General features: G+C 42.2%; 1 protein-coding gene across 1 annotated transcript in view; it reads left to right on the top strand.

Annotated features, from left to right (window-relative positions):
• The window catches only part of LOC124719753 (ankyrin repeat domain-containing protein 54-like), a 79869-nt gene extending 58220 nt beyond the window's left edge, over positions 1-21649 (top strand). The window contains exons 4-5 of the mRNA XM_047244953.1: positions 250-396; positions 21253-21649. Coding sequence (XP_047100909.1) covers positions 250-396; positions 21253-21649 — 544 coding nt within the window. The remainder of the gene's footprint in view (positions 1-249; positions 397-21252) is intronic.
• Positions 21650-23550: the final 1901 nt, after the last annotated feature.

Raw genomic sequence — 23550 nt, 5'->3', positions numbered from 1 at the left:
TGTTTGGGATTTGCTTTGTGCTTCATTGTGAACAATTTGTTGTTTTGCATCTTAAGCTATGCCATTGGGGCATATAGCAGTAGTAGTGCAGAAAAAGACCAGTTAATTGGTGGCACAGTCACGTTAAGTGACAGGCTGGTGTTGTTGGCACTGTGTGTTCTGTTGCCCCAGTGGACAGTCCCTCAGCTGCACCGCCTGCAGTGAGCCCCTGTGTGAACACGCCCACCCACACAGTGTTTCTCTGTGCAGCTCGCCGACCGCCACAGGGGGCGGGTCCACCCCCAACTCTGACCGTCAACCCCACAGCGGCCACAGCCGGACTCCTGCTGCAGCTGCGCCTCCCACGTCTGCCCGACACACCCCTCCACCTGAGGACGCAGCCGTCTCTCGCTTCCGGTGAGTTGTGTTGCCACACGTGCCCAAGTCTTACCCTCAGAGTACTGCTTATTTTGGCATTACCGTATTTACTCGAATCTAAGCCGCACTCGAATCTAAGCCGCACCTGAAAAATGAGACTCGAAATCAAGGAAAAAAAATTTTCCCGAATCTAAGCCGCACCTGAAATATGAGACTCGAAATTCAAGGAGAGAGTAAAGTTTTAGGCCGCACCTCCAAATCGAAACAAAGTTGGTCCATTGTAATATGAGACACAATTTAGGTCGAATGAATGACGATACAGCTACAGTAGTTTGGTTCGCGTAGTAAGCTAAGCAGTTAGGCTTTACCAGGTAGCCATAGCTATGCGTCAGGCGCTCCGTCCATAATTATACGGGTACCCTTCCTTTTTCACGTGCTTCGTCTGGTTTGGATCGATTGCTTATTTTTCTTTGATCTTATAAGTGCCGTTCTCTTTGTTATAGGTGTTTACGTCAGTCACTCTAAGCTGAAAATGCATTACTGTACTGTGTCATGCACTGTTTGTCGCATTCTGATAATCAGTGTTTACGGCCTGTCGCCGCTCGCGGCGTGGCTTGCTTTTGTGCGCACTACCGCCGCTTACAATTAAAAAAAAGAAAAAGAGAGAAATCGTCTCATTAGCGAAACAATGGCAAGAGACTGCTATTTGTTGTTACTAACACTGCTGCTTTCTTTGACGATCAACAAGAACCAAATAATAGACTGCGTATGATAGAAGATGTTCTGAACGAGAGTTTAGCGAAAATTTTTCTGTTTGAAAATCTTTGCAGACGTCTCTTTAGTACATAACATTCTGCACAGAAATTATTCATCTTAGATTTAAAAATCTAGTCAATTGACGTGCTTCATTTCTGACTATCACTATTAGGCATAAGAATAATACGAATATAAACATGAAATGATATGTATATTCTTCGGCGTTTGCTGTTGTCTCACTCTAGTTTCGTAGTTTATTAAGCGGACAGGATTTAAATGAGATAGCAGCAAACACGAAAGAATACATGGCAAAATGTTTATATACATATTATTCTTATGGTGAAAAGAATACTGCATGTGATTCACAATTCATAAAAGTTCCTATTAGTAACCATCTCTTCTCATAGGTAGAAAAAATTCAGAACGTAGAGTTGGCCATATTGACAAACATCCCAAACAGTCTTGCCAGTCGGATTTTCGTAGTACAGTACATTGAAATGTTGCTACATTCGAAGACTAACAATACGGAATTTGTATTTACTTCGTTGGATAATGTATGAAAATGCAGTGGTCGAAACTCGGGGCGGAGAAAAAATTTCGTCTTCCATCGTTTTTTTTTTTATTTATTTACTGACGCAGAGGTTTTGGCGCCAGTATTTATCTTTGTGCCTGAAAAGCATGCATGTGAATCGCTACATGTATTCGACGGCATAAGTTAGTTGTGGCGGCACCTACCAACATTTTTCAGAACTTCCGCTTACTTTGCACTCGATTCTAAGCCGCAGGCGGTTTTTTGGATTACAAAAACCGGAAAAAAAGTGCGGCTTAGATTCGAGTAAATACGGTAACCAGCCGATATAGTAAACAAAATAAAATACAGATTCCTTCAGTTTTTGGATAGAGGTTACAGTTGCCATTAAACATTACTTATTTCTCACTTTTTTGGCTATGATATTTTGAAGATTGAGCACATGTGCAGAAGATTTCTCGCTCTCTGTATTTGCCGTGAGAATTAAGTTCAGTTCAGAATCACTCAACTTTAGTTACGTAGGAAGTGTCACATACGAATCATACCCATTTCCAAAGATTCTTTATATATTGATGTGTTGAATCTAGATTTTGTTTTTAGTGATGATTGTGTGTCTTACAAATTGATTCTGAATTAAATGGGTATGCAAACGGGATGTTTCACACAATTCCACTCAACAAACCTTATGTGAATGGTTGTAGATATAAGTTACTGAAGACACTCAGGAAGAAATGACGAAAGAAAGGTAAACAGAAATAAAAGTAATAATTACAAAGTTAATATTTAGTACCGGTATGAGGATACAGCTTGTTTTGGGTATGTCTTAAAATGTAATTCGAATATTCCTTAAATGGTTCCCTAGTGAGTTACATCTGTAGTGACTATTGGAAATCTGTGCCGCACTGGAACAGGATCCCAAATTTGCCGCTTATTGCAGGCAGTCTCCTTGACCAGTAGGCTGCCTGAGTACACCTCCACTTCTGACTCAGTGTCTCATCGACACATGCACTAGAGTTTATCCCGGGGGACTTGTGGGAAGAGTAGCAAAAGGAAAATAGAATCCCTACTGCAGAGGATGTACATGAGAACCTCTGGTGGTAGTGTTTGCAAACCATGGGTAAAAAACATCATCCACAATGGTAATTCCATCTATGCCAGCAAACGCATCAGCTGGTCTAATGGTTGAGGTATCTGCTCTCGAGAAGTGAGAAATGCTGTGGGTGTGGCTGAGTGGAGATGCGTACAGCACTGTATGGATCGTCACTTGTAAGAAAACAGATGGATGATGGAGGTCACAAGGTGTCGTGAGTAGTGGGTTTGGTTCACCGAGGAGAAGTTTTGCATAATTCCATGGCATAGTTAACTTCTAGTTTCAGAAATGAGCAACTGACGTGGGCAAAGATAGTTGGTCCTACTGAAAAATATATTGACACCTCACAGTGAACTGATACATTTGCAAGATGACTTCATAGCCTGTGGATTTCAGTATCAAGTATGGACCATTTTATACTTCAGTTTTATATATATCCAACAGCAGTTTCCTCAATGATGATGGTGTCACTAAACCGGAGTTACTAAATACAGTTTTCCTTAATTCCTTCACGAAAAATTATATATTTTAGGTGTTGTGAAACAACTCAAATCACTTAAGAAAGGCAAGTCTTCTTGTCCAGATGGAATACGAATCAGGTTCCTTTCAGAGTATGCAGACACAATAGTGCCTTTCTTAGCAATCATATATAACCGTTCACTTGACGAAAGGTCTGTTCCTAAAGACTGGAAAGTAGCACAGGTTACACAAATACTCAGGAAAGGAAATAGGAGTAACCTATTGAATTACAGACACACATTACTGACCTCAAATTTGCAGTAGGATTTTGGAGAATATACTGTACTCGAACATTATGACTCACCTTGAAGAAAATGACTTATTGATAGATAACCAACACGGATTCAGAAAATATTGTTCGTGTGAAACACAGCTAGCTCTTTATTCCCATGAAGTAATGAGTGCTGTCGACAAGGGATCTAAGATCGATTCCATATTCCTAGATTTCCAGAAGGGTTTTGATACCATTCCTAACAAGAGACTATTACATGGAGTATACGGCCCGGAAGATCCCGGAAAGACCCAGGAATTTTTTCATCCGCAAGAAAACTGGGAAAAACGGGAATTTTCTAGAATCCTGGGAGATTTTCATTGATGTAGTTTTCAGTTAATTTTTTGTCATTTTGACTGGTAAGAACCGATACTCTAACAAAGGACATTACTGTATCCCGCTACTGCAGAACAATACTGCAGCAACAAAATATGAACGAGGGAATGAAATTTAAATTGCGAAGGAAATGCTTCATATATAAACAAAACAGTGCTCATACAAGCGTCTGCCAACAGCAAAATGTGTGAAAGGCTGTAGGAAGACAATGCAGTGCTTCGTAACAACAAATTACCTCCGATGAGCGTTAAGTCACAACTGTTTACATTAGATTCATTTAAGCAGTTACGAGCGGAATCACGCGCATGCGCAGTTGAGTCGCTTCTGAGTAGTAGCTTCTCCCGCTTCTGGAAACAGAAATGTCGCTGTTGGTTCTGTACGCAGCAAACCAGAGTATCTGAATCGGGCGCCAATTTCGGTGTTGAGGGGGGGGGGGGGGCAAATTCGTAGTGTTGAGGAAAAATAACCTTGTTTCGCAAAGCATCTAGCGCACATTGGTCTATCGATTATTCAAAAGAGTTTGAAGCTCATCGGTGTTGATTTTTGAACATTTTGGATCACATTCTAAGTTGATTTCTGAATGAATTGTAAGTTGATTTTTGAATGCGTGCATAGTGTACGTGATGTACCTGCCAGTGGAATCCTAGTCACATCTGGAAATAAACTTTCCTGCAGACAAAAGGGGACGGGGCTACACGAGCGGAGTGGAATAAAGCTGCACGGGTGAATGTAGTATGTGTATGTGACTGACTGGTATGCAGATGATGAGCGAATAGCTACGTCCATAGATTCAGACTACCAGAGTGGAAATGAATGACTAACAGGAATAACAGATAAGAAATATTAACGTATTATCTTGTCGCTGTATCAAAGAAAATTGAAGTTTGACAGAAAGTTTTTGACCAGGTCGCTAAACTAGAGGGCAAGTTGTACATTTCCTGGTTAGCAGCCGCTTAAGTTCCATTCTGGGAGTAGCGCGGAAAACGCGTTGTACGAACACGTAATAACGCCTAACCGGAGAATAATCGCTGGATAATTACTAAACCGGTGATTCTGGCAGAGTTAGTAGAGTTAACTGGAGAATGAGCTTTGACAATGATGGGAATAGTTACAGAATTAGGGATGAGAAGTTTTTGTTAGAACGAGGAAGGAGAAGAAATGGGGCGGTTCCAAATTTATACAAAAATTTCGTACTACTACTTTTCTACTTTTCGAGCACATGCTTAAGAAACTGGAGCTTATGAATGAAAGATGAAATTTTTTCCTAACATAAAGCCTTTAGCTTGTAGTAGGCCAAACAGGCATTTAATATTGGTACTTGGCGAGTTATATTCTGCCGTATTATAAAAATGACCGTTATTACCAAAACAATCTCACTTGTTTGGTGTGTGTTACAGTTGCTGCAATATTAGAAAGGCCTATTTTCTTTCGTCCTGCAAACAGTGACAATAGACGTAATGAGATCGAGAAACCACACCAGTCTTTGGTACTATTTGTATTAAAAGCTTTTTGAGTATTAGACAACGACATTTCGATTTTCCATGTAGCAAAACATTTGACGAATTTTGATGAGGTAACAGATTCTTTCGCAGAAAGGAAAGCACGGCATGTAAAGCTAGAGCAAGATTAGTGAGAAAAGAATGCAAGGATTGAAGAAATCTGTACTGTCTTGCTTGTCTCTTGTCTTATCTGGTTTTGTGTATCCTATATTTCATTTTGTCACCCAGAACAGAAAGTTATTAGCTATTAGGCAATAAAGAATCCAAATTTTCTGAAGAGTTCTTCTTCTTCCGGTTACAAATAATTCCATCCAGTATTAATTGCAAGGTTATTTTGTTTAAAATCAAAGGACATTTTAATTTTCGCTGTCCTGAATGTAGTTCGATGGCATCCGTTACAAAATACTCACTTGAGTTCCACAGTACGAAGTGCAGTGACGTGCAGTGCAGTGCAGTAAGAGAACGCTGTGTGAAGAGGCGTGGCACTGCACTTTGGCACACTTAACATGTCTTATATTTTCTCGAACACGTATGTTTTTGTTTCAAATTTTTCAGAATGATGTGTTTTACAAGATGCACATAGGGTACTTTTGAAAATTCGATTTTTTTTAGTATTGACCCGGTTCGCAAATATCGTAGATCCGAGGCTGACGCGCAGAGAGGTCTGAATTATAGTAGGTAGTCTCCACGTGACCCGTGTTAACGTTCAGTGATTTTGCTGTTTCTCCTTCGTTTACTCTCGCGTCACAGTGATTTTGCTGTTTCTCCTTCGTTTACTCTCGCGTCAAATGAAAGCAAAACGGATATCTTTGGCCGGGAGGTATCAAAAATGGCTCTGAGCACTATGGGACTCAACTTCTAAGGTCATTAGTCCCCTAGAACTTAGAACTAGTTAAATCTAACTAACCTAAGGACATCACACATATCCATGCCCGAGGCAGGATTCGAACCTGCGACCGTAGCGGTCTCGCGGTTCCAGACTGCAGCGCCTAGAACCGCACGGCCACTTCGGCCGGCCCGGGAGGTATCAAGTGAATTAAAATAAATTAACATAATTACTGAAGGCTGATATACGTAATTAGTTTCAGACTTTATTTTATTTCCAAGTTTCTGACAGTCAAGCACTAAATCGCCTTGCAGATCAATGAAGTTATTTTTGTCTGTTTGCTAAAGAAATTTGGCTTTTATTAACCTTTTCTGCAGAGGCATCCAATGTATTTGAAACGAAATACATTGGCTAGTTTCAACTGGTCGCTGCATTTCAAGTGCAAGTTTTCATCTCCTAGCACATATGGCATTATGCCATAATAATGAACCAAACATGAGATAATGCAGTACTGGTACTCCAAGAAAATTTACATCTGAATCTGGACATACGAATGTGCGCTTTAAGTTGCAGTTTAAATGTGCACATTTTAGTATGGTTCACGAAATTCTGATCTCTTGGAGTACCCTGTGACGTCTTACTGCTTTTACAACATAATGCAAGATCTTTTAATGTTTTACACGTACGTGCATACGGGCTTCCTACGTCATGTTAGCTGCGCAAGCGCGGGGCGCCTCTTACCTGGCGCTCTCCGGCAGCTGCCGGAACGAACCTGTTTCCAGCAGGTCGTGGAAAAATATTGCGAATGCTGGTTTGAAAAGCGTTACTTTCAAAGTAAATATCCTTTAACGTAAGTTGGACTATGCGCGAGGATGTACCATGAAATTCTTAAATCACAGTGTGTTTCACTCCATTTAAAAATCAAGTCTTTGATGACAAGCCATTTACAAGAATTTCGAACCCTGGAGATCAGACATTTATGTCATTATTAAAAATTTTACTGCCTCATTTGTGTGATGTATCTTAAAGTGTAACACGCGCAAAAAATCAACATCATATCGAAAGATTAGCTTCTCTTGCAGCTTATTAACCTTAGTGACCAATATTATATGTAGAAGCTGTGCTTTTCTTGTAGCAACACTATGTATATTAATGTAAGCCATTAACTTGTGTGTTACCGCTGCTTAACAGGGATGTTGCTATTGGCTGACTACATCACGCATCCTATGCCCTGAATACTCGCTGTCATGAGCTGGCGAGATCACATGACATGAGCTGTGACTGCCTTACAAAAGCGCATCGCAATCTCGATTTCAGTGATTCGGAAAGTAACATGCGGTGTTTGGTGGAATTTCAATGTGTGCTGTCGTAATACGAAAATACGCAACGTACATGTTGCTGCACGTCAAAGATATTTCCAAAACGTGTCTTTTTCCCTGAGTTTCGTTTTCTAAAGTGCCAGGAAATTCTATGCCCATGTCCAAAACCATAACCATTCAAAGGATTGATAAGTTTTGCACTTCCGAGGGAAAATATACTGTCACTTAAGACGGAAAAAGTGTTTTCACGTGGGAGAGTGTATTTTTAAGCAGGAAATCCAGGAAAAATCCGGGAATTTTTTCCTTGTCCACGTATACATCCAGTATTAATCAGATTTGATAGGTATGAAGTATCGTCTCTATTGTGTGACTGGATTCTTGATTTCTTCGCAGAGATGTCACAGTTCATAATGATAGACAGCAAATCATAGAGTAGAATAGAAGTCACATACGGCGTTCCGCAAGGTAGTGTCATAGGCCCTCTGCTGTTCCTGATTTACATAAAGGGTCTAGGTGATAATCTGAGCTGCCCCTTAGACTGTTTGCAGAAGATGCTGTAATTTCCAGTAAAATCATCAGACGATCAATTGCAATTACAAAATGTTCCAGAGAGAATTTCTTTATGATGCAAGAAGTGGCAATTGGCACCAAACAAAGAAAAGTGCGAGGTCATCGTCGTGGGTACTAAGAGAAATCCGCTAAATTTTTGATATAAGATAAATCGCACAAATCTAAGGGCTGTCAATTCGACTAAATAACTAGGAATTACAATTATGAGCAACTTAAATTGGAATGACCACGTAGATAATATTGTGGGAAAGGCGAAACAAAGACTGCGCTTTGTTGGCAGAAACTTAGAAGATGCGACAAACCTACCAAAGAGAGCCTACATTACACTTGTATGTCCTCTGCTGGAATATTGCTGCGCGGTGTGGGATCCTTACCAGGTACGATTGGCGGAGGACAGCGAAAAAGTGCAAAGAAGGGCAGTTCGTTTCGTGTTATCGCGCAATATGGATGAGAGTGTCTCTGATACGATACGCGAGTTGGTGTGGCAGTCACTGAAACAAAGGCGGTTTTCTTTGCGACGAGATCTGTTTTCGAAATTTCAATTGCCAGCTTTCTCTTCCGATAAAATATATTTTGTTGACATCCACCTATGTAGGGCGAAATGATAAACGTAATAAAATAAGAGAAATCAGAGCTCCAATGGAAAGATTGAGGTGTTCCTTTTTCCTACGCACCATTTGAGAGTGGAATGGTAGAGTAGTAGTATGAAAATGGTTCATTGAACCCTCTGCCAGGCACTTCAGTGTGAATTGCAGAGTAACCATGTAGATGTTGATTCCCTCCTGTATAGAGATTCAAGTACTTTCTGCTTTGATTGACCAAGATAATCAGCTGCAGATATCGACTTTGGAATCCACTGAACATTTAAAACACTCCTGCAACTCAGGCAGGCAACAGAAGCACATCCATTTCGACTGGCAGTCATGGAAGACACAGAGAATTAGTGTTGAAACTATATCAGGAGCAGGCAACAAACAGAAATTTTTCAATTTTCGTGCATACAAATCATGCGGGTAATAACGCGTAATTTGGCACAGGAAGTACATATCTACAAGTAAAAAAATTTTAAAAACGCTCAATATAAGATGACACACACCTACATGTGCTACATGCACACTGAAAACATCATTGACAGTGTCGAATTGTATACTTAGTGTCCAGGATAATAGTATTAATTGTGCAGCACATGCTGATATCAAAATCAGTATGCTCCGTAGAGAATGTGAAACAAAGCAGAAAAAAATAGAACGTCAGGATGAGATGCAAGACTTGGCAAGGTAAGAAGTGGGGAAATGTTTAGGATGCAAACACAACAGGTTATGTTACAACGAAAATAGTGAGAAACTTACTGTTAGAGAAGGAAGCAATGGACTTACAGCACACGCAATAACAAACTAGGACAATGAAAAACAAAGAATAATGTTTTTGGGGATGAATCGGTAGCTTTCATAGAAGGTAGAAAATGATCAAATAGGTAAATAACAGGGCCAAATAGAAATCCTTGGTTAATGCAGGAGTTACTGAGTTCAACTGTTAAAAGAAGAAACTATAAAAATTCAGCAAATAAAGCAGGCAAAAGGAATGTTTAAAAAATTACTGACAAAGTGCAAAATGGCTAAGGAGGACTGTCTAGAATGTGTGTGTGTGTGTGTGTGTGTGTGTGTGTGTGTGTGTGTGTGTGTGTGTGTGTGTGGTGGTGGTGGTCTCAGAGCTACTGACGGTTTTGGGAGAGCAAGGTATGGCAAAACTCTCCCATCTGGTATGACACAACTTTCCCATCTAGTGTGTAAGATGTATGAGGGAGGCGAAATACCCTCACATTTCAAGACTAATATGAGATTTCAGTTCCAAAGAAAGCAGTTGGTGACAGGTGTGAGCACTAATGAGATACCAGTTAAGTCATTGGGTTGCATCAGCTCCTTGCAGAATAATGGAAAAACTCGTAGAAGCTGGTGTCGGGGAATATCAGTTTGGAGTTTGTTGATGTCTAGGAATATATGAGGCAATACTGACCCTATGATTTCTGTTGGAAGATACACTACTGACTATTAAAATTGCTACACCAAGAAGAAATGCGGATAATAAACGGGTATTGATTGGACAAATATATTATACTAGAACTGACATGTGATTACATTTTCACTCAATTTGGGTGCATAGTTCCTGAGAAATCAGTACCCAGAACAACCACCTCTGGCCGTAATAACAGCCTTGATACGCTTGGGCATTGAGTCAGACAGAGCTTGGATGGCGTGTAGAGGTACAGCTGCCCGTGCAGCTTCAACACGATGCCACAGTTCATCAAGAGTAGTGAATGGTGTATTGTGAAGAGCCAGTTGCTCGGCCACCATTGACCAGACGTTTTCAATTGGTGAGAGATCTGGAGAATGTGCTGGCCAGGGCAGCAGTCGAACATTTTCTATATCCAGAAAGGCCCGTAAAAGACCTGAAACATGCGGTCATGCATTATCCTGCTGAAATGTACGGTTTCGCGTGGATTGAATGAAGGGTAGATCCACGTGTCTGAAATGTAACGTCCACTGTTGAAAGTGACATCAACGCGAACTGGAGGTGACAGACGTGTAACCAGTGGCATTCCGTACCATCACGCCGGGTGATACGCCAGTATGGCGGTAACGAATACACGCTTCCAATGTGCGTTCACTGCGATGTCGCAAAACACGGATGCGACGATCATGATACTGTAAACAGAACCTGGATTCATCCGAAAAAATGATGTTTTGCCATTCGTGCACCCAGGTTCATCGTTGAGTACACCATCGCAGGTGGTCCTGTCTGTGATGCAGCGCCAGCCGGAGTGGGCATGCGGTTCTAGGCGCTACAGTCTGGAGCAGAGCGACTGCTGTGGTCGCAGGTTCGAATCCTGCCTTAGGCATGGATGTGTGCGATGTCCTTAGGTTAGTTAGGTATACTTAGTTGTAAGTTCTAGGCGACTGATGACCTCAGAAGTTAAGTCGCATAGTGCTCAGAGCCATTTTGTGATGAAGCGTCAAGGGTAACAGCAGCCATGTCTCCGAGCTGATAGTCCGTGCTGCTGGTAACGACGTCGAACTGTTCGTGCAGATGGTCGTTGTCTTGGAAACGTCCCCATCTGTTGACGCAGGGATCGAGACGTGGCTGCACGATCCGTTACGGCCGTGCGGATAAGATGCCTGTGATCTCGACTGTTAGTGATACGAGGCTGTTGGGATCCAGCACAGCGTTCCGTATTACCCTCCTGAACCCACCGATTCCACATTCCGGTAACAGTCATTGGATCTCGATCAACGCGAGCAGCAATGTTGCGATACGATAAACCGCAATCGCGATAGGCTGCAATCGGACCTTTATCAAAGTCGGAAACGTGATGGTACGCATTTCTCCTCCTTATACGGGTCATCACAACGTTTCACCAGGCAACGCCAGTCAACTGCTGTTTGTGTATGAGAAATCTGTTGGAAACTTTCCTCATGTCAGCGCGTTGTAGGTGTCTCCACCGGCGCCAAACTTGTGTGAATGCTCTGAAAAGCTAATCATTTGCATGTCACAGCATCTTCTTCCTGTCGGTTAAATTTCGCGTCTGTAGCACTTCATCTTCGTGGTTTAGCAATTTTAATGGCCAATAGTGTATTATTCAGACAACATACTGCATCACTAGAAATACGTCTTCTCGCCACGCGAACTAAAGACAGTCTCTCTAATTTAGATTTTGTGATAGTTTTCGGAAAATATTGAAGTTGCTTTTATTAATTTGTACTGAGGCATAATTTTAGTTTCGCTGTGTCAAGCAGTGTTGTCGCTTTTTGAACTTTCATCAGATCTAGTGTTTAATTTTGACTAAGTGAGGCAAGGATATGTGACACCCATTGCCCCGGGGGGGGGGGGGGGGGGTTTGAATGGAATAAGACGATTTCAAATGCGAAGAAACAGGACACGAGTTGCATTACACAATTTTTATCGAAACTAGTGTGCTCTTTCTTCACATCGACATTCTTCAAAAACAGACGTTGAAAATGAACAAAAATCTAAACGACAAAACTGGTCGCTGCAGTGGACTCAGGGAACTGCTGGCATAATCGGCGCCCAGCGCTACCAACAGAAACGGCAAACGTTTAGATTCACGACCCAGTTCTGGCGCTGCAGCTGCAGGGTTGATGGCGTTTGCAGAAATGAAAAAGCAGGGAAGTCGACGTGAAGTGTTGCGGACAAATCGGATACGTGACGATACCGAACGATGGACCCACGAGACACCTTTCAGTGTGCCACTTACATGCAGTTACCGCAGCTTGCACCGTGGTTGTCGGGAGGCGTGAACATCCGTCGTTATCCTTTCAGTTCTTGGTCTGAGGGGGATAGCTTGTTGATGTTCAGAGTATCCAATAATAAATCAATACTCCAACGTACAGCTCTAAAACCGGCAGTGTACTTACAACGTGCAGGCCATATTTTTATAGGCAGGCACGTTGATGATTTTGCGCTGATATATCCATACTTTCCGCGATACATGGGGAGCAGATAACGGTATTTTATTTTATGTCGATACATCGGATACTGTACATTTTAAAAATATCAAGTCATAGGCAAGCTCTATCATTCCACAATCGACGTCTGTTAAAACCCGTCGTGCGGCCATCAAGACGTCGGAAAGCCTTTCCCAGGAGCCACCTCAGTACAGGTGACAGCGCCGCCAACGCACTGCCCTTTTATACCTTGCGTACGCGACACTGCTGCCATCTGTATGTGTAGATATCGCTATCCCATGACCTTCTGTCAGCTCAGCCTGTCTCTGCCTGGAAGCACCCGGGCGGTTCTGCAACGCAAAAGACTTGCTGTCAGTTAGAAATTAGAAACTACTCGAAATTGTACGTAGACGGAATAGATTTTAAATAAGCTAAACATTTATTCAAAATAACTGATGCCTTGTCATCCACAAACTAAATAAATTCCTTAGTGAAGTGTGTTTTTACAGTTTAATTAACAATATAGTCAAATTGCACACCATCAACTGCTAGGCACATTTGGAATGGCTGTTTGAGAGAGAGAGATGAACTGGACAAACTACATTGGATGATACGTCGTCGTGTGATCTGGCGCGTATAATCTGACATACTTGGTGTTCATGACACTCTTATCTTTCAGTGCTCAGGCGAAAATGCTTGCTATTGGGTGGAGCGCCATGACGTCACGACGAGGACCCTGGCGCGGCACAGCCGTATGCTTACACGGCAAGTGCGCCGCACCAAAGACTCGGTGCCATGTTACTCGTTCACTTTACTTTTGCTTTCGTTCGATACGCATCTGTACAAGTCAAAACAAGGGGCATGACAGGTTTTGTACACATTAACAGTAAATAAATGATAAGTTGAAAAATAACTCGCTCGTTTGATGAAGAAGCAAATACGAATGTACTCTGTTTCTACTGCCGTTTACCAGACGCCGATGCAATTCATAACTGCTTCCTCTTTGCGGCACATTTCTTCATTGCTTCCAACTTTGCTTCTTGATTGAGATGCATAATCCTTACAAATGTTCTCGTTTTTACATACAGAGTAATAACTGGTTCATGAACCTCAGGAAACTTTTGTTTTGTAATAGAGCACAGAGACTTTTACGATTTTTTTTTTACACACTCCATTTCCATGAAAAGCAGCAAATTCTTCTTCAAACAGCAACACTGTTGTTCTCCCATGCTGGCGTTGGAGTGTAAAGACCACCACGAGATGTAATTGATATCCAGTCTGCAGCACGATCTCCTTCACTTTTTGCTGCTGGAAAGCCTAGTGATTTATCAATGTTGTGGCACTTAAATGCAATATAGCCTTCAATGTATTTTACCGCATCTGGAAGAACATCTGAGATTACAGAGTTATTCCCCATTGTTACTAAATGTCACTAAATTTTCTTCCACATTCACAGTTTCTGGGATTTCTCATAGTGGCGCTTAGTCAGCAACATACACACAGAGCTCACTGGTAATGAAACTTGGGGATGCAGGATCCGGGTCGACGTCACACTGGGAAGACTCCGTGTTTAATTCTTTAGTAACCGGCGTGTTCCCAGAGAGAGATATATCACTTGCATTACCTGTCAGTATAAGGAGACTTACCCTGTTCCTTACTTCAAAAGGTGTAGGATTGTTATGAAATATACCTAATCTTCGTACCCTAGGAAAAAAGCTTCCCAGGCAATCTTGATTCAGCCTACAAGTTAATATATAGCTAACTTTCATACTTTTCAGACTTTCGAAAAGACCAAAGGGAGATTTTATTGAAGCTATAAAACCTTTTTGGAAAGGCAACATTCTTTCTTTGTCACCAACGCACATTGCTGGACAGATATCAAAGAATCTGTTAAGCATTTTCTCGAAGTCAGAGATTCATTCTAAAGCCTTTATGCAGGGGGAGCATTCATATTTTGGAACTCTAGAGTTCAAGACATCAAAGACGTTGTTAACGATTTCAATAAAATTCCTTTCAACGTCTTCATGAAGAACATACTTCAAAGCCTGAGCTGTTTGTCGTGAAAATAGTCGCGCTGCCATCTGTACATTCTGCCTTGCTTGTCGAGTTATGTTTAAGTGCGCTTTAGTAATGTGGTGTGTTATCGTTAAGTCACTCTCTTGATGCTTTAAAAGTTCCTGTAGAGCTGCCTTTGATATTTTGGATCCATCAGGTAGCGTAATGCCTGTATCCAAGAAACGGTTCCGTAATAACTTTAACACGTGTGGTACATCGAAGAAAACCCATACATTCGTGGTGTCGTCTGCTTGATTTATGAAATAAGTTCTCTCTGTATCGACAGACAGTTCCTTCCAAACCTTTATATTTTTTCCGCCCATATCACACGTCACAGCAACAACACCGATTCCTGATTCCTCAACTACCTTAATGATGCTCTGAAGCAAATTACTGGTCATCACAGTGTCGAAATCATAGTAAACTGGTTGTTTCCACTGCTTACACAAGCCACGTATCGTGCAAACTTGTACATTGGAATGTGGTCCGACTACTACGTCTTCAGACGAATCGTAACATGTGCGGCCATCAAAATTGATTTCGTCAAATGTCAGAACTGCTTGTCTCTCTCTCTCTCTCTCTCTCTCTCTCTCGAGTAGTAAAAGTGTGTGACTTGGCTTTCAATAAATGCAGGATATCTGTGTTTAAATTCCTTTGTCCGTTTCTGAAGGGTTGGCCTGCACTGCAAAGGAATTTTTCGCTTTTGCAAATAAGTGTATGCTTTAGGTGACAGAGCTCTTAAAGTTAATGCTGGGATGTGTCCTCTGAATTCCACTTTACCCTTTTATTTTCGTTTAATAGGCATCTTATTGGCGCCAGTGTAAAACAATTTGACAATACCCTATTTACACTTTTGTGCAAATTTACTTTTTTTCTCTCACGTCAGATGACTTTTCTGCCCACTTCAGCGAAAGAACACGTCGGAGGTCTTTCGTTTTACTTCGTAAGGCTGCATCACATTTTTTAGTGCCGCTTCTTTCTGTACATTCAATCTCGGGCCTCAGTTCCTTAATTTCAAAATTCTTATTCACTACTTGAGTGGGTGCATGAACGCAATCTGTACGTGTGGTTCGGTCGACTTTTTTTTTTTTTTCCCCGGTGACACAATTTCTAAAGCCGTCAAAGCTCGCTTTTGCAAACTTCTTGCTCCACAGCGTTGTGCACGACTTCCGGATCCCTAAGGAATGAATTCGATTTTAATTTTATTATTCTTCAAATTATTTACAGAGTAAGCCTACTATTCCTAAAATTTTTGACCAAGTACTATGCAACTGCATTAATTTCTCACTAAAAATAAGATCAATTGACAAAAGCGATTAAATATCACCGGCATAAGCGGCTACAATAGCCTAGTTTGATAAAATGTAAAAATACAATGTAAGAGGAAATACAGGTATACGAACCCATAACCTCCAACATGGGAATCAGAAACCACACCACTACGCTGCAAAGTCAACTGGTCAGCATCAGCTATTGTTACACAAGTAAATGTAAACAGATTACAGGAAATATGATGATTTTGTCATTTGAACTATATACTAGCTTTAAAATAGTCAACATACCGAGAATACTTAAAAAAACGGCTATTTCTAAGACAAATGTAGCTGTTATATCCAGGAGGAAAAGCAAATACACTTGAGCAACATTATTTATTGCCTGTACAATATAGCGAGTCATTCACTCCTGTAAAGCAATATAGCAATGCGTCAAGAAACATTGCATTTATGTGAATTCGTTTGTATTACGGTAATTTTTCAGTTTGTTATTGAAAGTGTTATGTATGTGCAGACGTCTTAATCTTTCGTTTGCATCACCGCTTTCCACAATTTCTTGTCCACGCCAGTTCGGAATGTTTATGCAGGGGTTTGCTGCTGGTGATAACTTCTTTCTTGAAGGTAACCCTAGAAACTCATTTCTCAAATCCCATTCAAAATCTTCTTGCCGATAGTGACCTGACCACACACGTGCAGTTTCCACATTCACTTTGTCCTTGCGTTTGCACCGAACCATCCATTCATGTCGCAAGTGCTCATCCTTGGGAAAAGCGTGATACGTAACGTCCGTCGTAGTTCGAGCAATATTAATGCAATGTGCCACGGCACAGTTCCACCGAGCCTTGCTCGTGGCTGTCTCAAAGCTGAATGCTCGGCGCTGCAGCCTCCTCTCCGTGACGTCAAGGCGCGCGAGGGCGTCTGAGTGTTTTTTTACTCACTTGGGGCCGGAATGGCCTGCCTGCTTTTCCTATATGCCTCGGTTCCGAAATGCCGTGCCGGCGATTCCGCGGCGCGCGCCTTAAATCGGTGGCGACGCACTGTGCAGACCCATCCGGGCAGCGTTCATTTTTAGGTAAAAGAGTTGGCACCACTGCGAGACAGCAGACGATAGACCTCACCCGAAACACAGGAACAGAAATCAAAAGCCAGGGTTGCTGCATCTATTACAAATATACGTCAGAACCGAATGCCTGTTCATCTGAATGCATTTTCATCTACAATTCCCTCCTAAATGGATGGATATATTCCGAAGCGATTATAAACGAAATGGGGTGTAATTATACCGGACAACTGAAGACTTGCTTCTATTGTGTTTCCTCTAAGAGGTAAAAGTTCCCCTTGATTGGGTGGATTGAAGTGTAATCATTCTTGTGATACGAGTAGTGCTCAGAAGTAACGGGAAACTCGCCATTTCACGCGTTTTACTCAGATTCATACTTCCTTTTTGTCATTGTGTGTACAACGTTCTGCGTATCTATTATTTAGTGTGTTGTCAGGTGTTAGAAAGGTTACTGGTATTTTAAAAGTATCAGTGATTATTTGTTTACTGTAAAAACAGATTACCGCATTTGTATTAAATTTCGCTATGAGAACAGATTAAAATTCATCACGGTTTTAGAAATATTATATACTGCTTTTGGTGAGTATACTACGAGTGAAATAGGTGTTTACGGCCGGTATAAACACTTTGAAGAAGATGAGGATGACGAGAAGGTCATAATAGAAGACGAACTGAGAGTCAAACCAAACGATGCGTAAACCAACAGTCAATCGTCTCGGTGACAGACGGCCAAGACCACTGAAATGTGAATGTTACGTTTCTGACAGTAATCTTCGGTTTTAACAGTACAGTGCACCACGACTCCATGTCCCAAGATGAAACGGCCAGTAAGCAGAACTTCTCACGAGCTCAACCCCGATGGCTTGAAGCAACGCGGAAAGAAGTCCGGCTTTGTGGCGGAACAGTTCACCGTTTCTGCACTGCGATAACGCACCTGCTCACACTTCGTTGCGTGCTTGTGCATGTTTGGCTAGAAACAATACTGTAGTGATGTCCTTGGCCCCACGTTCGCTCCATGTGTGACATTTGTTCCCAAAAATAACGACAAACCTTAAAGAGCTGTCTTTTACATAAGATACGAGATTCAAACTGCACATCTGAGAGAACTAAACGCTACCGTAAGGATTGTTCCAGAACAGTTTTAAGCATTGGAAGAACCACTGGAATAAATGTATAATATGTAATGGGAAATATTTTTGTGAAGACGATATTGGTGTAGACTAATAAATAAACCAAGTATTGGTTTCACTGTTGCTTGCACTATCATATTGTCCATTTTGGTGCCAACGTCATGACCCTGTCATAGTCTTCTAAGAGGAATGTCGTTGCTTCACCACCCAAGTTTCGTCGATAGAAAAGAGTTCTGTTAATTTCCTGACTTGTATCAAGTATTTGCATCGCCAGTCAGTAATGACTTCTCTCGAGAGAGACCTTTCCTTTACTTAGAGGTCTGTTGCAAGTAAACCGAATTTCATGCAGTGTCTTACGCTAAACAGCTTTCTTGCAAGGAATTTTTTTTTTTTTTTTTTTTTTTTTTTTTTTTTTTTTTTTTACGGCAACAACTAATTTGTGTAATGTCAGCACTACTTTTTAGCGTACAAAAGTCACTATGGTTGATCAAATTAGCTAGTTTGAGAAGCTGCCTGCAATGATGATTTATTCCCCAAATTTCTTAGTGGTGTTTCTTGGCGGTTCTGGCAAACCGCGTGGTTTATTTTCGGGTGCCTTTCTGATGCGTCCAATAGCGGCAAGGCTGACTTTTGTGTAAACTAAAAGCCTTTTCTTTGAGACGGGGAACATTAGCCCCCAGTTCTTTCTGTGCCGACTCTTTAATACAGTCCGTGATTGCGATAGAGGTGACTGAGCCATTTTTACCCCAAAGATCGCAATTATTTGCATTGTTCAGATTTTCCTGTGATGTGGTGCGCTTGTCGATCATCTCTGAATAACATATTCGTACATGTCCGCAGAGCATTTCACACGGTGGATTACAGTCGAACGTTGAAGGAGATAGAAACGTATGGAATAGGTTCCCATGTATGTGAGTGGACCTCAGCTCTGAAGTGACAGAACCCAGTATGTTGTCCTCAGTGGCGAGTGTTCGCCAGAGGCAGGAGTGCTCCAGAAAAGGGTGGTGGGACCGCTGTTACTGTCTGTATACATAAATGATCTGGTGGACACGTACCTCCAGCTGTTTGCTGATTGTCCCCTAGTGTACAGTAAGATCTCGTCGTGAGTGAGTGTAGGACGACACAAGGCGAGTTGGACAAAATTTCTATTTGGTGTGACGAATGGCAGCCATCTGTAAATGTAGAGAATCGTAAGTTGATGCAGGTGAGTAGGAAAAACAGACACGTACTGTTGAGGTACAGCAGTAGAGGTGTTCCGCTAGACACAGAGGCGTCGCTTAAATGTCTGAACGAAAGTTCGCAAAGCAATACGAAATGGAACTAGCGTGAGAGGACTGTGGTAGGGAAGGCGAGGGGTCGACTTTAGTTTGTTGGGAGAATTTTAGGAAAGTGTGGTTGGCCTGTAGATGAGGCTGCATGGAGGCCGCTGGTGCGACCTATTCTCGAGTACTGCTCGAGTGTTTGGTATCGGCAACAGGTAGAATTAAAGGACGACAGTTATAGGACTGAGAGCTGAGCTGCTAGATTTGCTACCGGCAGTTTCGAGTGACGCAGAGCAGAAGCTTCAGGAACTCGAATCGGAATCACTGGAGGGGAAGCGACGTTCTTTTCGAGGAACTCTGTTGAGAAAATTTAGAGAACCGTCTTTCGAGGCTGACTGCAGAACAATTCTAGTTGTGGCAATGTACACTTGAGACAAGGCGTGTGAAGATAGGGCGAGAGGCATTGTCGCTCGTACAGAGGCATACAGGCAGTCGTTTTCCTCGCTCTATTTGCGAGCGGAACGGAAAGAGGAAATGACTGCAGCCAGTTAGGATAACTTTTTATGTGTACCAGTTACTACTTTTGTTTCGTATGGTTGCTGCTCCACCTTCATCGATTATTTTGTATTGGATGCAGCAGTTTTATTACCTCTGTAGCTTCTAGTTAGTATTTCACTTGCCTTTGAAGCTTCTTATTGGCTCTCTCGCTTGGGATTAGCCTTTAACTGTGGGGAGAGGTTCTCGTGACATTGGTTAAAGTTCAGCAATGCCAGATCTATACAAGTATTTTGATTTTTGTAAGTGAACATGCAATAATCAATTAACACTGTCTGTTTCTATTTCTTACAGACACCTGATTTCTTTGTGGCATGATCTAAATTTATGCACAGCATTAGATACAGGAAATACAGTACTTTTTTGAGACTGGTCTAAAGTTACGGTTTAAGTGTTTCTACTGCTACTGAAACAGAAATTTTACTCGAGAGCAACATAGTTGGTGTACGTTTACAGTTCCGAAGACCTTTTTAACTATAAATGTAAAGTGTTACGCTGCCTGTAGCGGTGTGTAACTTGGTTTGTCTCCAGAATTTTCAAAAATTGCAAAAAGTTACACAAAGTTAACATGACTGAGTATAGTAGTGGTACAGCATACCCTCTGCCACACACCATATGGTGGGTTGCAAAGGGTGTAAGTAGATGGAAATGAATGTTCCAGTGGATGTATCTCTTGTTGCATGCATGATTATATGAGCACATGTGACGATTATTACGCAGCGGGTAGTTAGTGTGTGTGTGTGTGTGTGTGTGTGTGTGTGTGTGTGTGTGTGTGTGTGTGTGTGTGCGTGTGTCAGGAAGAGTTGACCTGGTGCCCTTGTTGTATTTGAAATATGTCGACCAACTTATTGTGTACGAAGCAGTGACTTTTATATTTTATGTCGATATGTCAGAAAATGTCCGTGTTACTGGTCTGAATCACTTAGCTGTCTGGTGAGGAAATTGTATTTCAGTACTTACAGATGCGTGTAGTTTCTAGTGTTTTCTTCCTAAGTGAGAGACGGAATTGGTACCCAGAGAAAGTAGTTTTAGGGGTGTGTTTGAATGTAGATGAAGGATTGGGTAGCAACTGCATGCCGAGGTGAAAGGAGGCGGATCTGTGGAGTGAATTTTGAGGAAATGTGCGAAATGAATTTGTTAGGAGATGGAGTGCACCTATTTTTAATGGCAGATGGCTGAAGTTTTTGACTATGGGCTAGTGCTGTGGATCTGTCTGTAATACGCTGGTTAACCCGTATCGCAGAAGCGAGATTTCTAGATTTGTGACTTGTCGCTCGGAAGAATTGTATTCAGAATTGTTGGCAGTTTTGCGGCCGTGACAGTTTCTTTCATTTGGTGTGTGTGTCTCGATAGTAGAGAGTAAGTGTGTTGATGTTTTGTGCAGGAGCCTTCCTGAGGAGAAGCGAGGCGGGAGGCTGATAAAGGCGGCTAAGAAAGGGGCGGTGAAGGAGGTGCGGCTGTTGCTGGCGGCTGGGGTGGACGTGGGGGCGAGGGGCTGGGGCCGGTGGACCGCCCTGCACTGGGCTGCACGGAGAGGCCGCGCGGCTGTGGTGCGGCTGCTGCTCTCTGCGGCATCCGACCCCAACGCCAGGGATCGGTGGGGGCAGACGCCGCTGCACTTCGCGGCATCGTGTGGCCATGCAAAAGCGGCGGCTGCGTTGGTGCGGGCCGGAGCCGACAGGGGGGCGACGGATGAGTGGGGGAGGACCCCCCTGGACATCGCCACGCGGCAGAACAATCAGAAGCTCATAGAGATGCTGCCAGTGGAGGAAATGTCATAATGTACTTCATTGTACAGCGTATTCAAATAAAAAATTGAAAAAGAAAGGAACGCTTTATGTATCCATTTCTACCTTTTGCAGTCCACAATTACTCGAGTAACACCACAACTACTGCAACAACAGGAAATATCTGTAAACCAACGTGGCAAACCTTCCTTTTGAGAATTCACTCTGTAAAACATTTCGCAAGCAATTTCTGAAAAAGCTCAGCAACAATTGACAAATACTCCATCATTAATAATCTCCACTTCTCTCTCCCTCTCTCTTGTGTTTCTCGTCCCACATACAATATTCAAACAGCTTACAAGAATACAGCCGACGTCTCTCACAACCGCCTGTGTTTCGAAACATAACACCCAATCTCTTCCGAGAGACAAATGCGAGAATACCGCTTGTTGTGTGTTAATGTTAGTTCTTTGCACCAGTCCACTACATTACCTAATTACTGCAAACTATTTGCTGGCAGTGTCTATGCTGCTACATTACATCACTGCAAACTGCTCCATACTCATATTGCTGCCATATAAGTTGTTCACTTAGAATGTATCTTCACTTGCGACTTCACACTGAATTCACTTCGGTGCGTGCACTGCACAAGTACTTTTCGTGTTTAACTGTAATGTCACATTTGTAGCAGTGCTCACACCACATCATGCTCACACCATCTGCAGCCTTCTTGCCAGCTCACCTTCAAATAAAGAGAATTGAAGAACCATCTAAAATCATTCGACTCCCACACACCTCCCTTGCTGCTCTTACAGAACAAACTACCATCTCTCAGGGAATTATACTCAATCACGTGGGACATGCAGCCATCACTGGCATTATACAGCAGTTTCCCAAATTACACTTTTGCGTCTCTGTAGGCGTTTTGAAAGCAGACCACATTTGGAACATTCATTCCCCTCTCTGCTGTGATAGAATTGGACTTGGCGTCCCCATGCGTGCATGTGTGACCAAAGTGGCAGACTGCATTCTGAACAAGAGCTTCTGTGGCCCTCATGTGGCGGCGTTACACACGGAAGCTCCTTAACATTCTCTATGAGGAAGCAGCGACGCCAGAAGGCAGTATTGACTTGGTGAGTGACCTCCACGGCATTGATGAATACTTCAGGCTCTGCCAGTTGATCCTCAACATAAATACATGTAATATACTGTGCATACACAGGAAAAGAAATCCACTACTGTACAATTACACTGCTGATCACAAATTGCTGGAAACAGTAAGTTACCTACCGTAAAATATCTAGCAGTAACTATCCAGAGCCACCCTGCGTGCAATGACCAAAAAATACCAATTGGTAAGAAACTGCAGTAGATCTTTTCTCAGCGATTCCACAATCACATGTTTTGGGCTCCTAAATCCAAATTTCGTGCTTCCTGCCTGTAGTATGTCGGCTTCACAACGAAAGCCTCAAAATTTTCCGACTTTTCTGAGATTTTCCTTTGTTTGACAAAGACTACGTGTTTGTCAAAGATGAAAACCCAACACAAAATTAAAGTGGACAAACTCCTCTACAACATGCAGCAATCAGGCGTGATTTTCTCACGACGAGCGGTGACGGCGCTACATCCTGCTGAAAAACGGCGAGTTGCACTCTATTACGACACTTTGGAATGGTATGCAGTCTTCAGCACAGGGAAAACAGCCTAGAACTCCATCTGCGTTCTTCGCATTATCAAACACAGCGGCATATATTTGAAACGTGTTCGTATTTATTTAAACTCGTTGTTTTAACTGTGTGGTTGGTATCTGAGAAATTGATAAAATTTATTTTGATATCGAAATACGTAAATCTGAGTCCAGTGCGACAGAACTGTGTAAAAATTAAATTTTGAACGGAAGTATGCGAAGTACACGCTACACGATGCGAAATCCAGGCTAGCCAGTACATCAAACA

The sequence above is a fragment of the Schistocerca piceifrons genome, chromosome 11 (genome assembly GCF_021461385.2).
Source record: "Schistocerca piceifrons isolate TAMUIC-IGC-003096 chromosome 11, iqSchPice1.1, whole genome shotgun sequence".
NCBI classification, from domain to species: Eukaryota; Metazoa; Arthropoda; class Insecta; order Orthoptera; family Acrididae; genus Schistocerca; species Schistocerca piceifrons.
The sequence above is the reverse complement of the archived record's forward strand: the minus strand, read 5'-3'. Positions and strand labels throughout refer to the sequence as shown.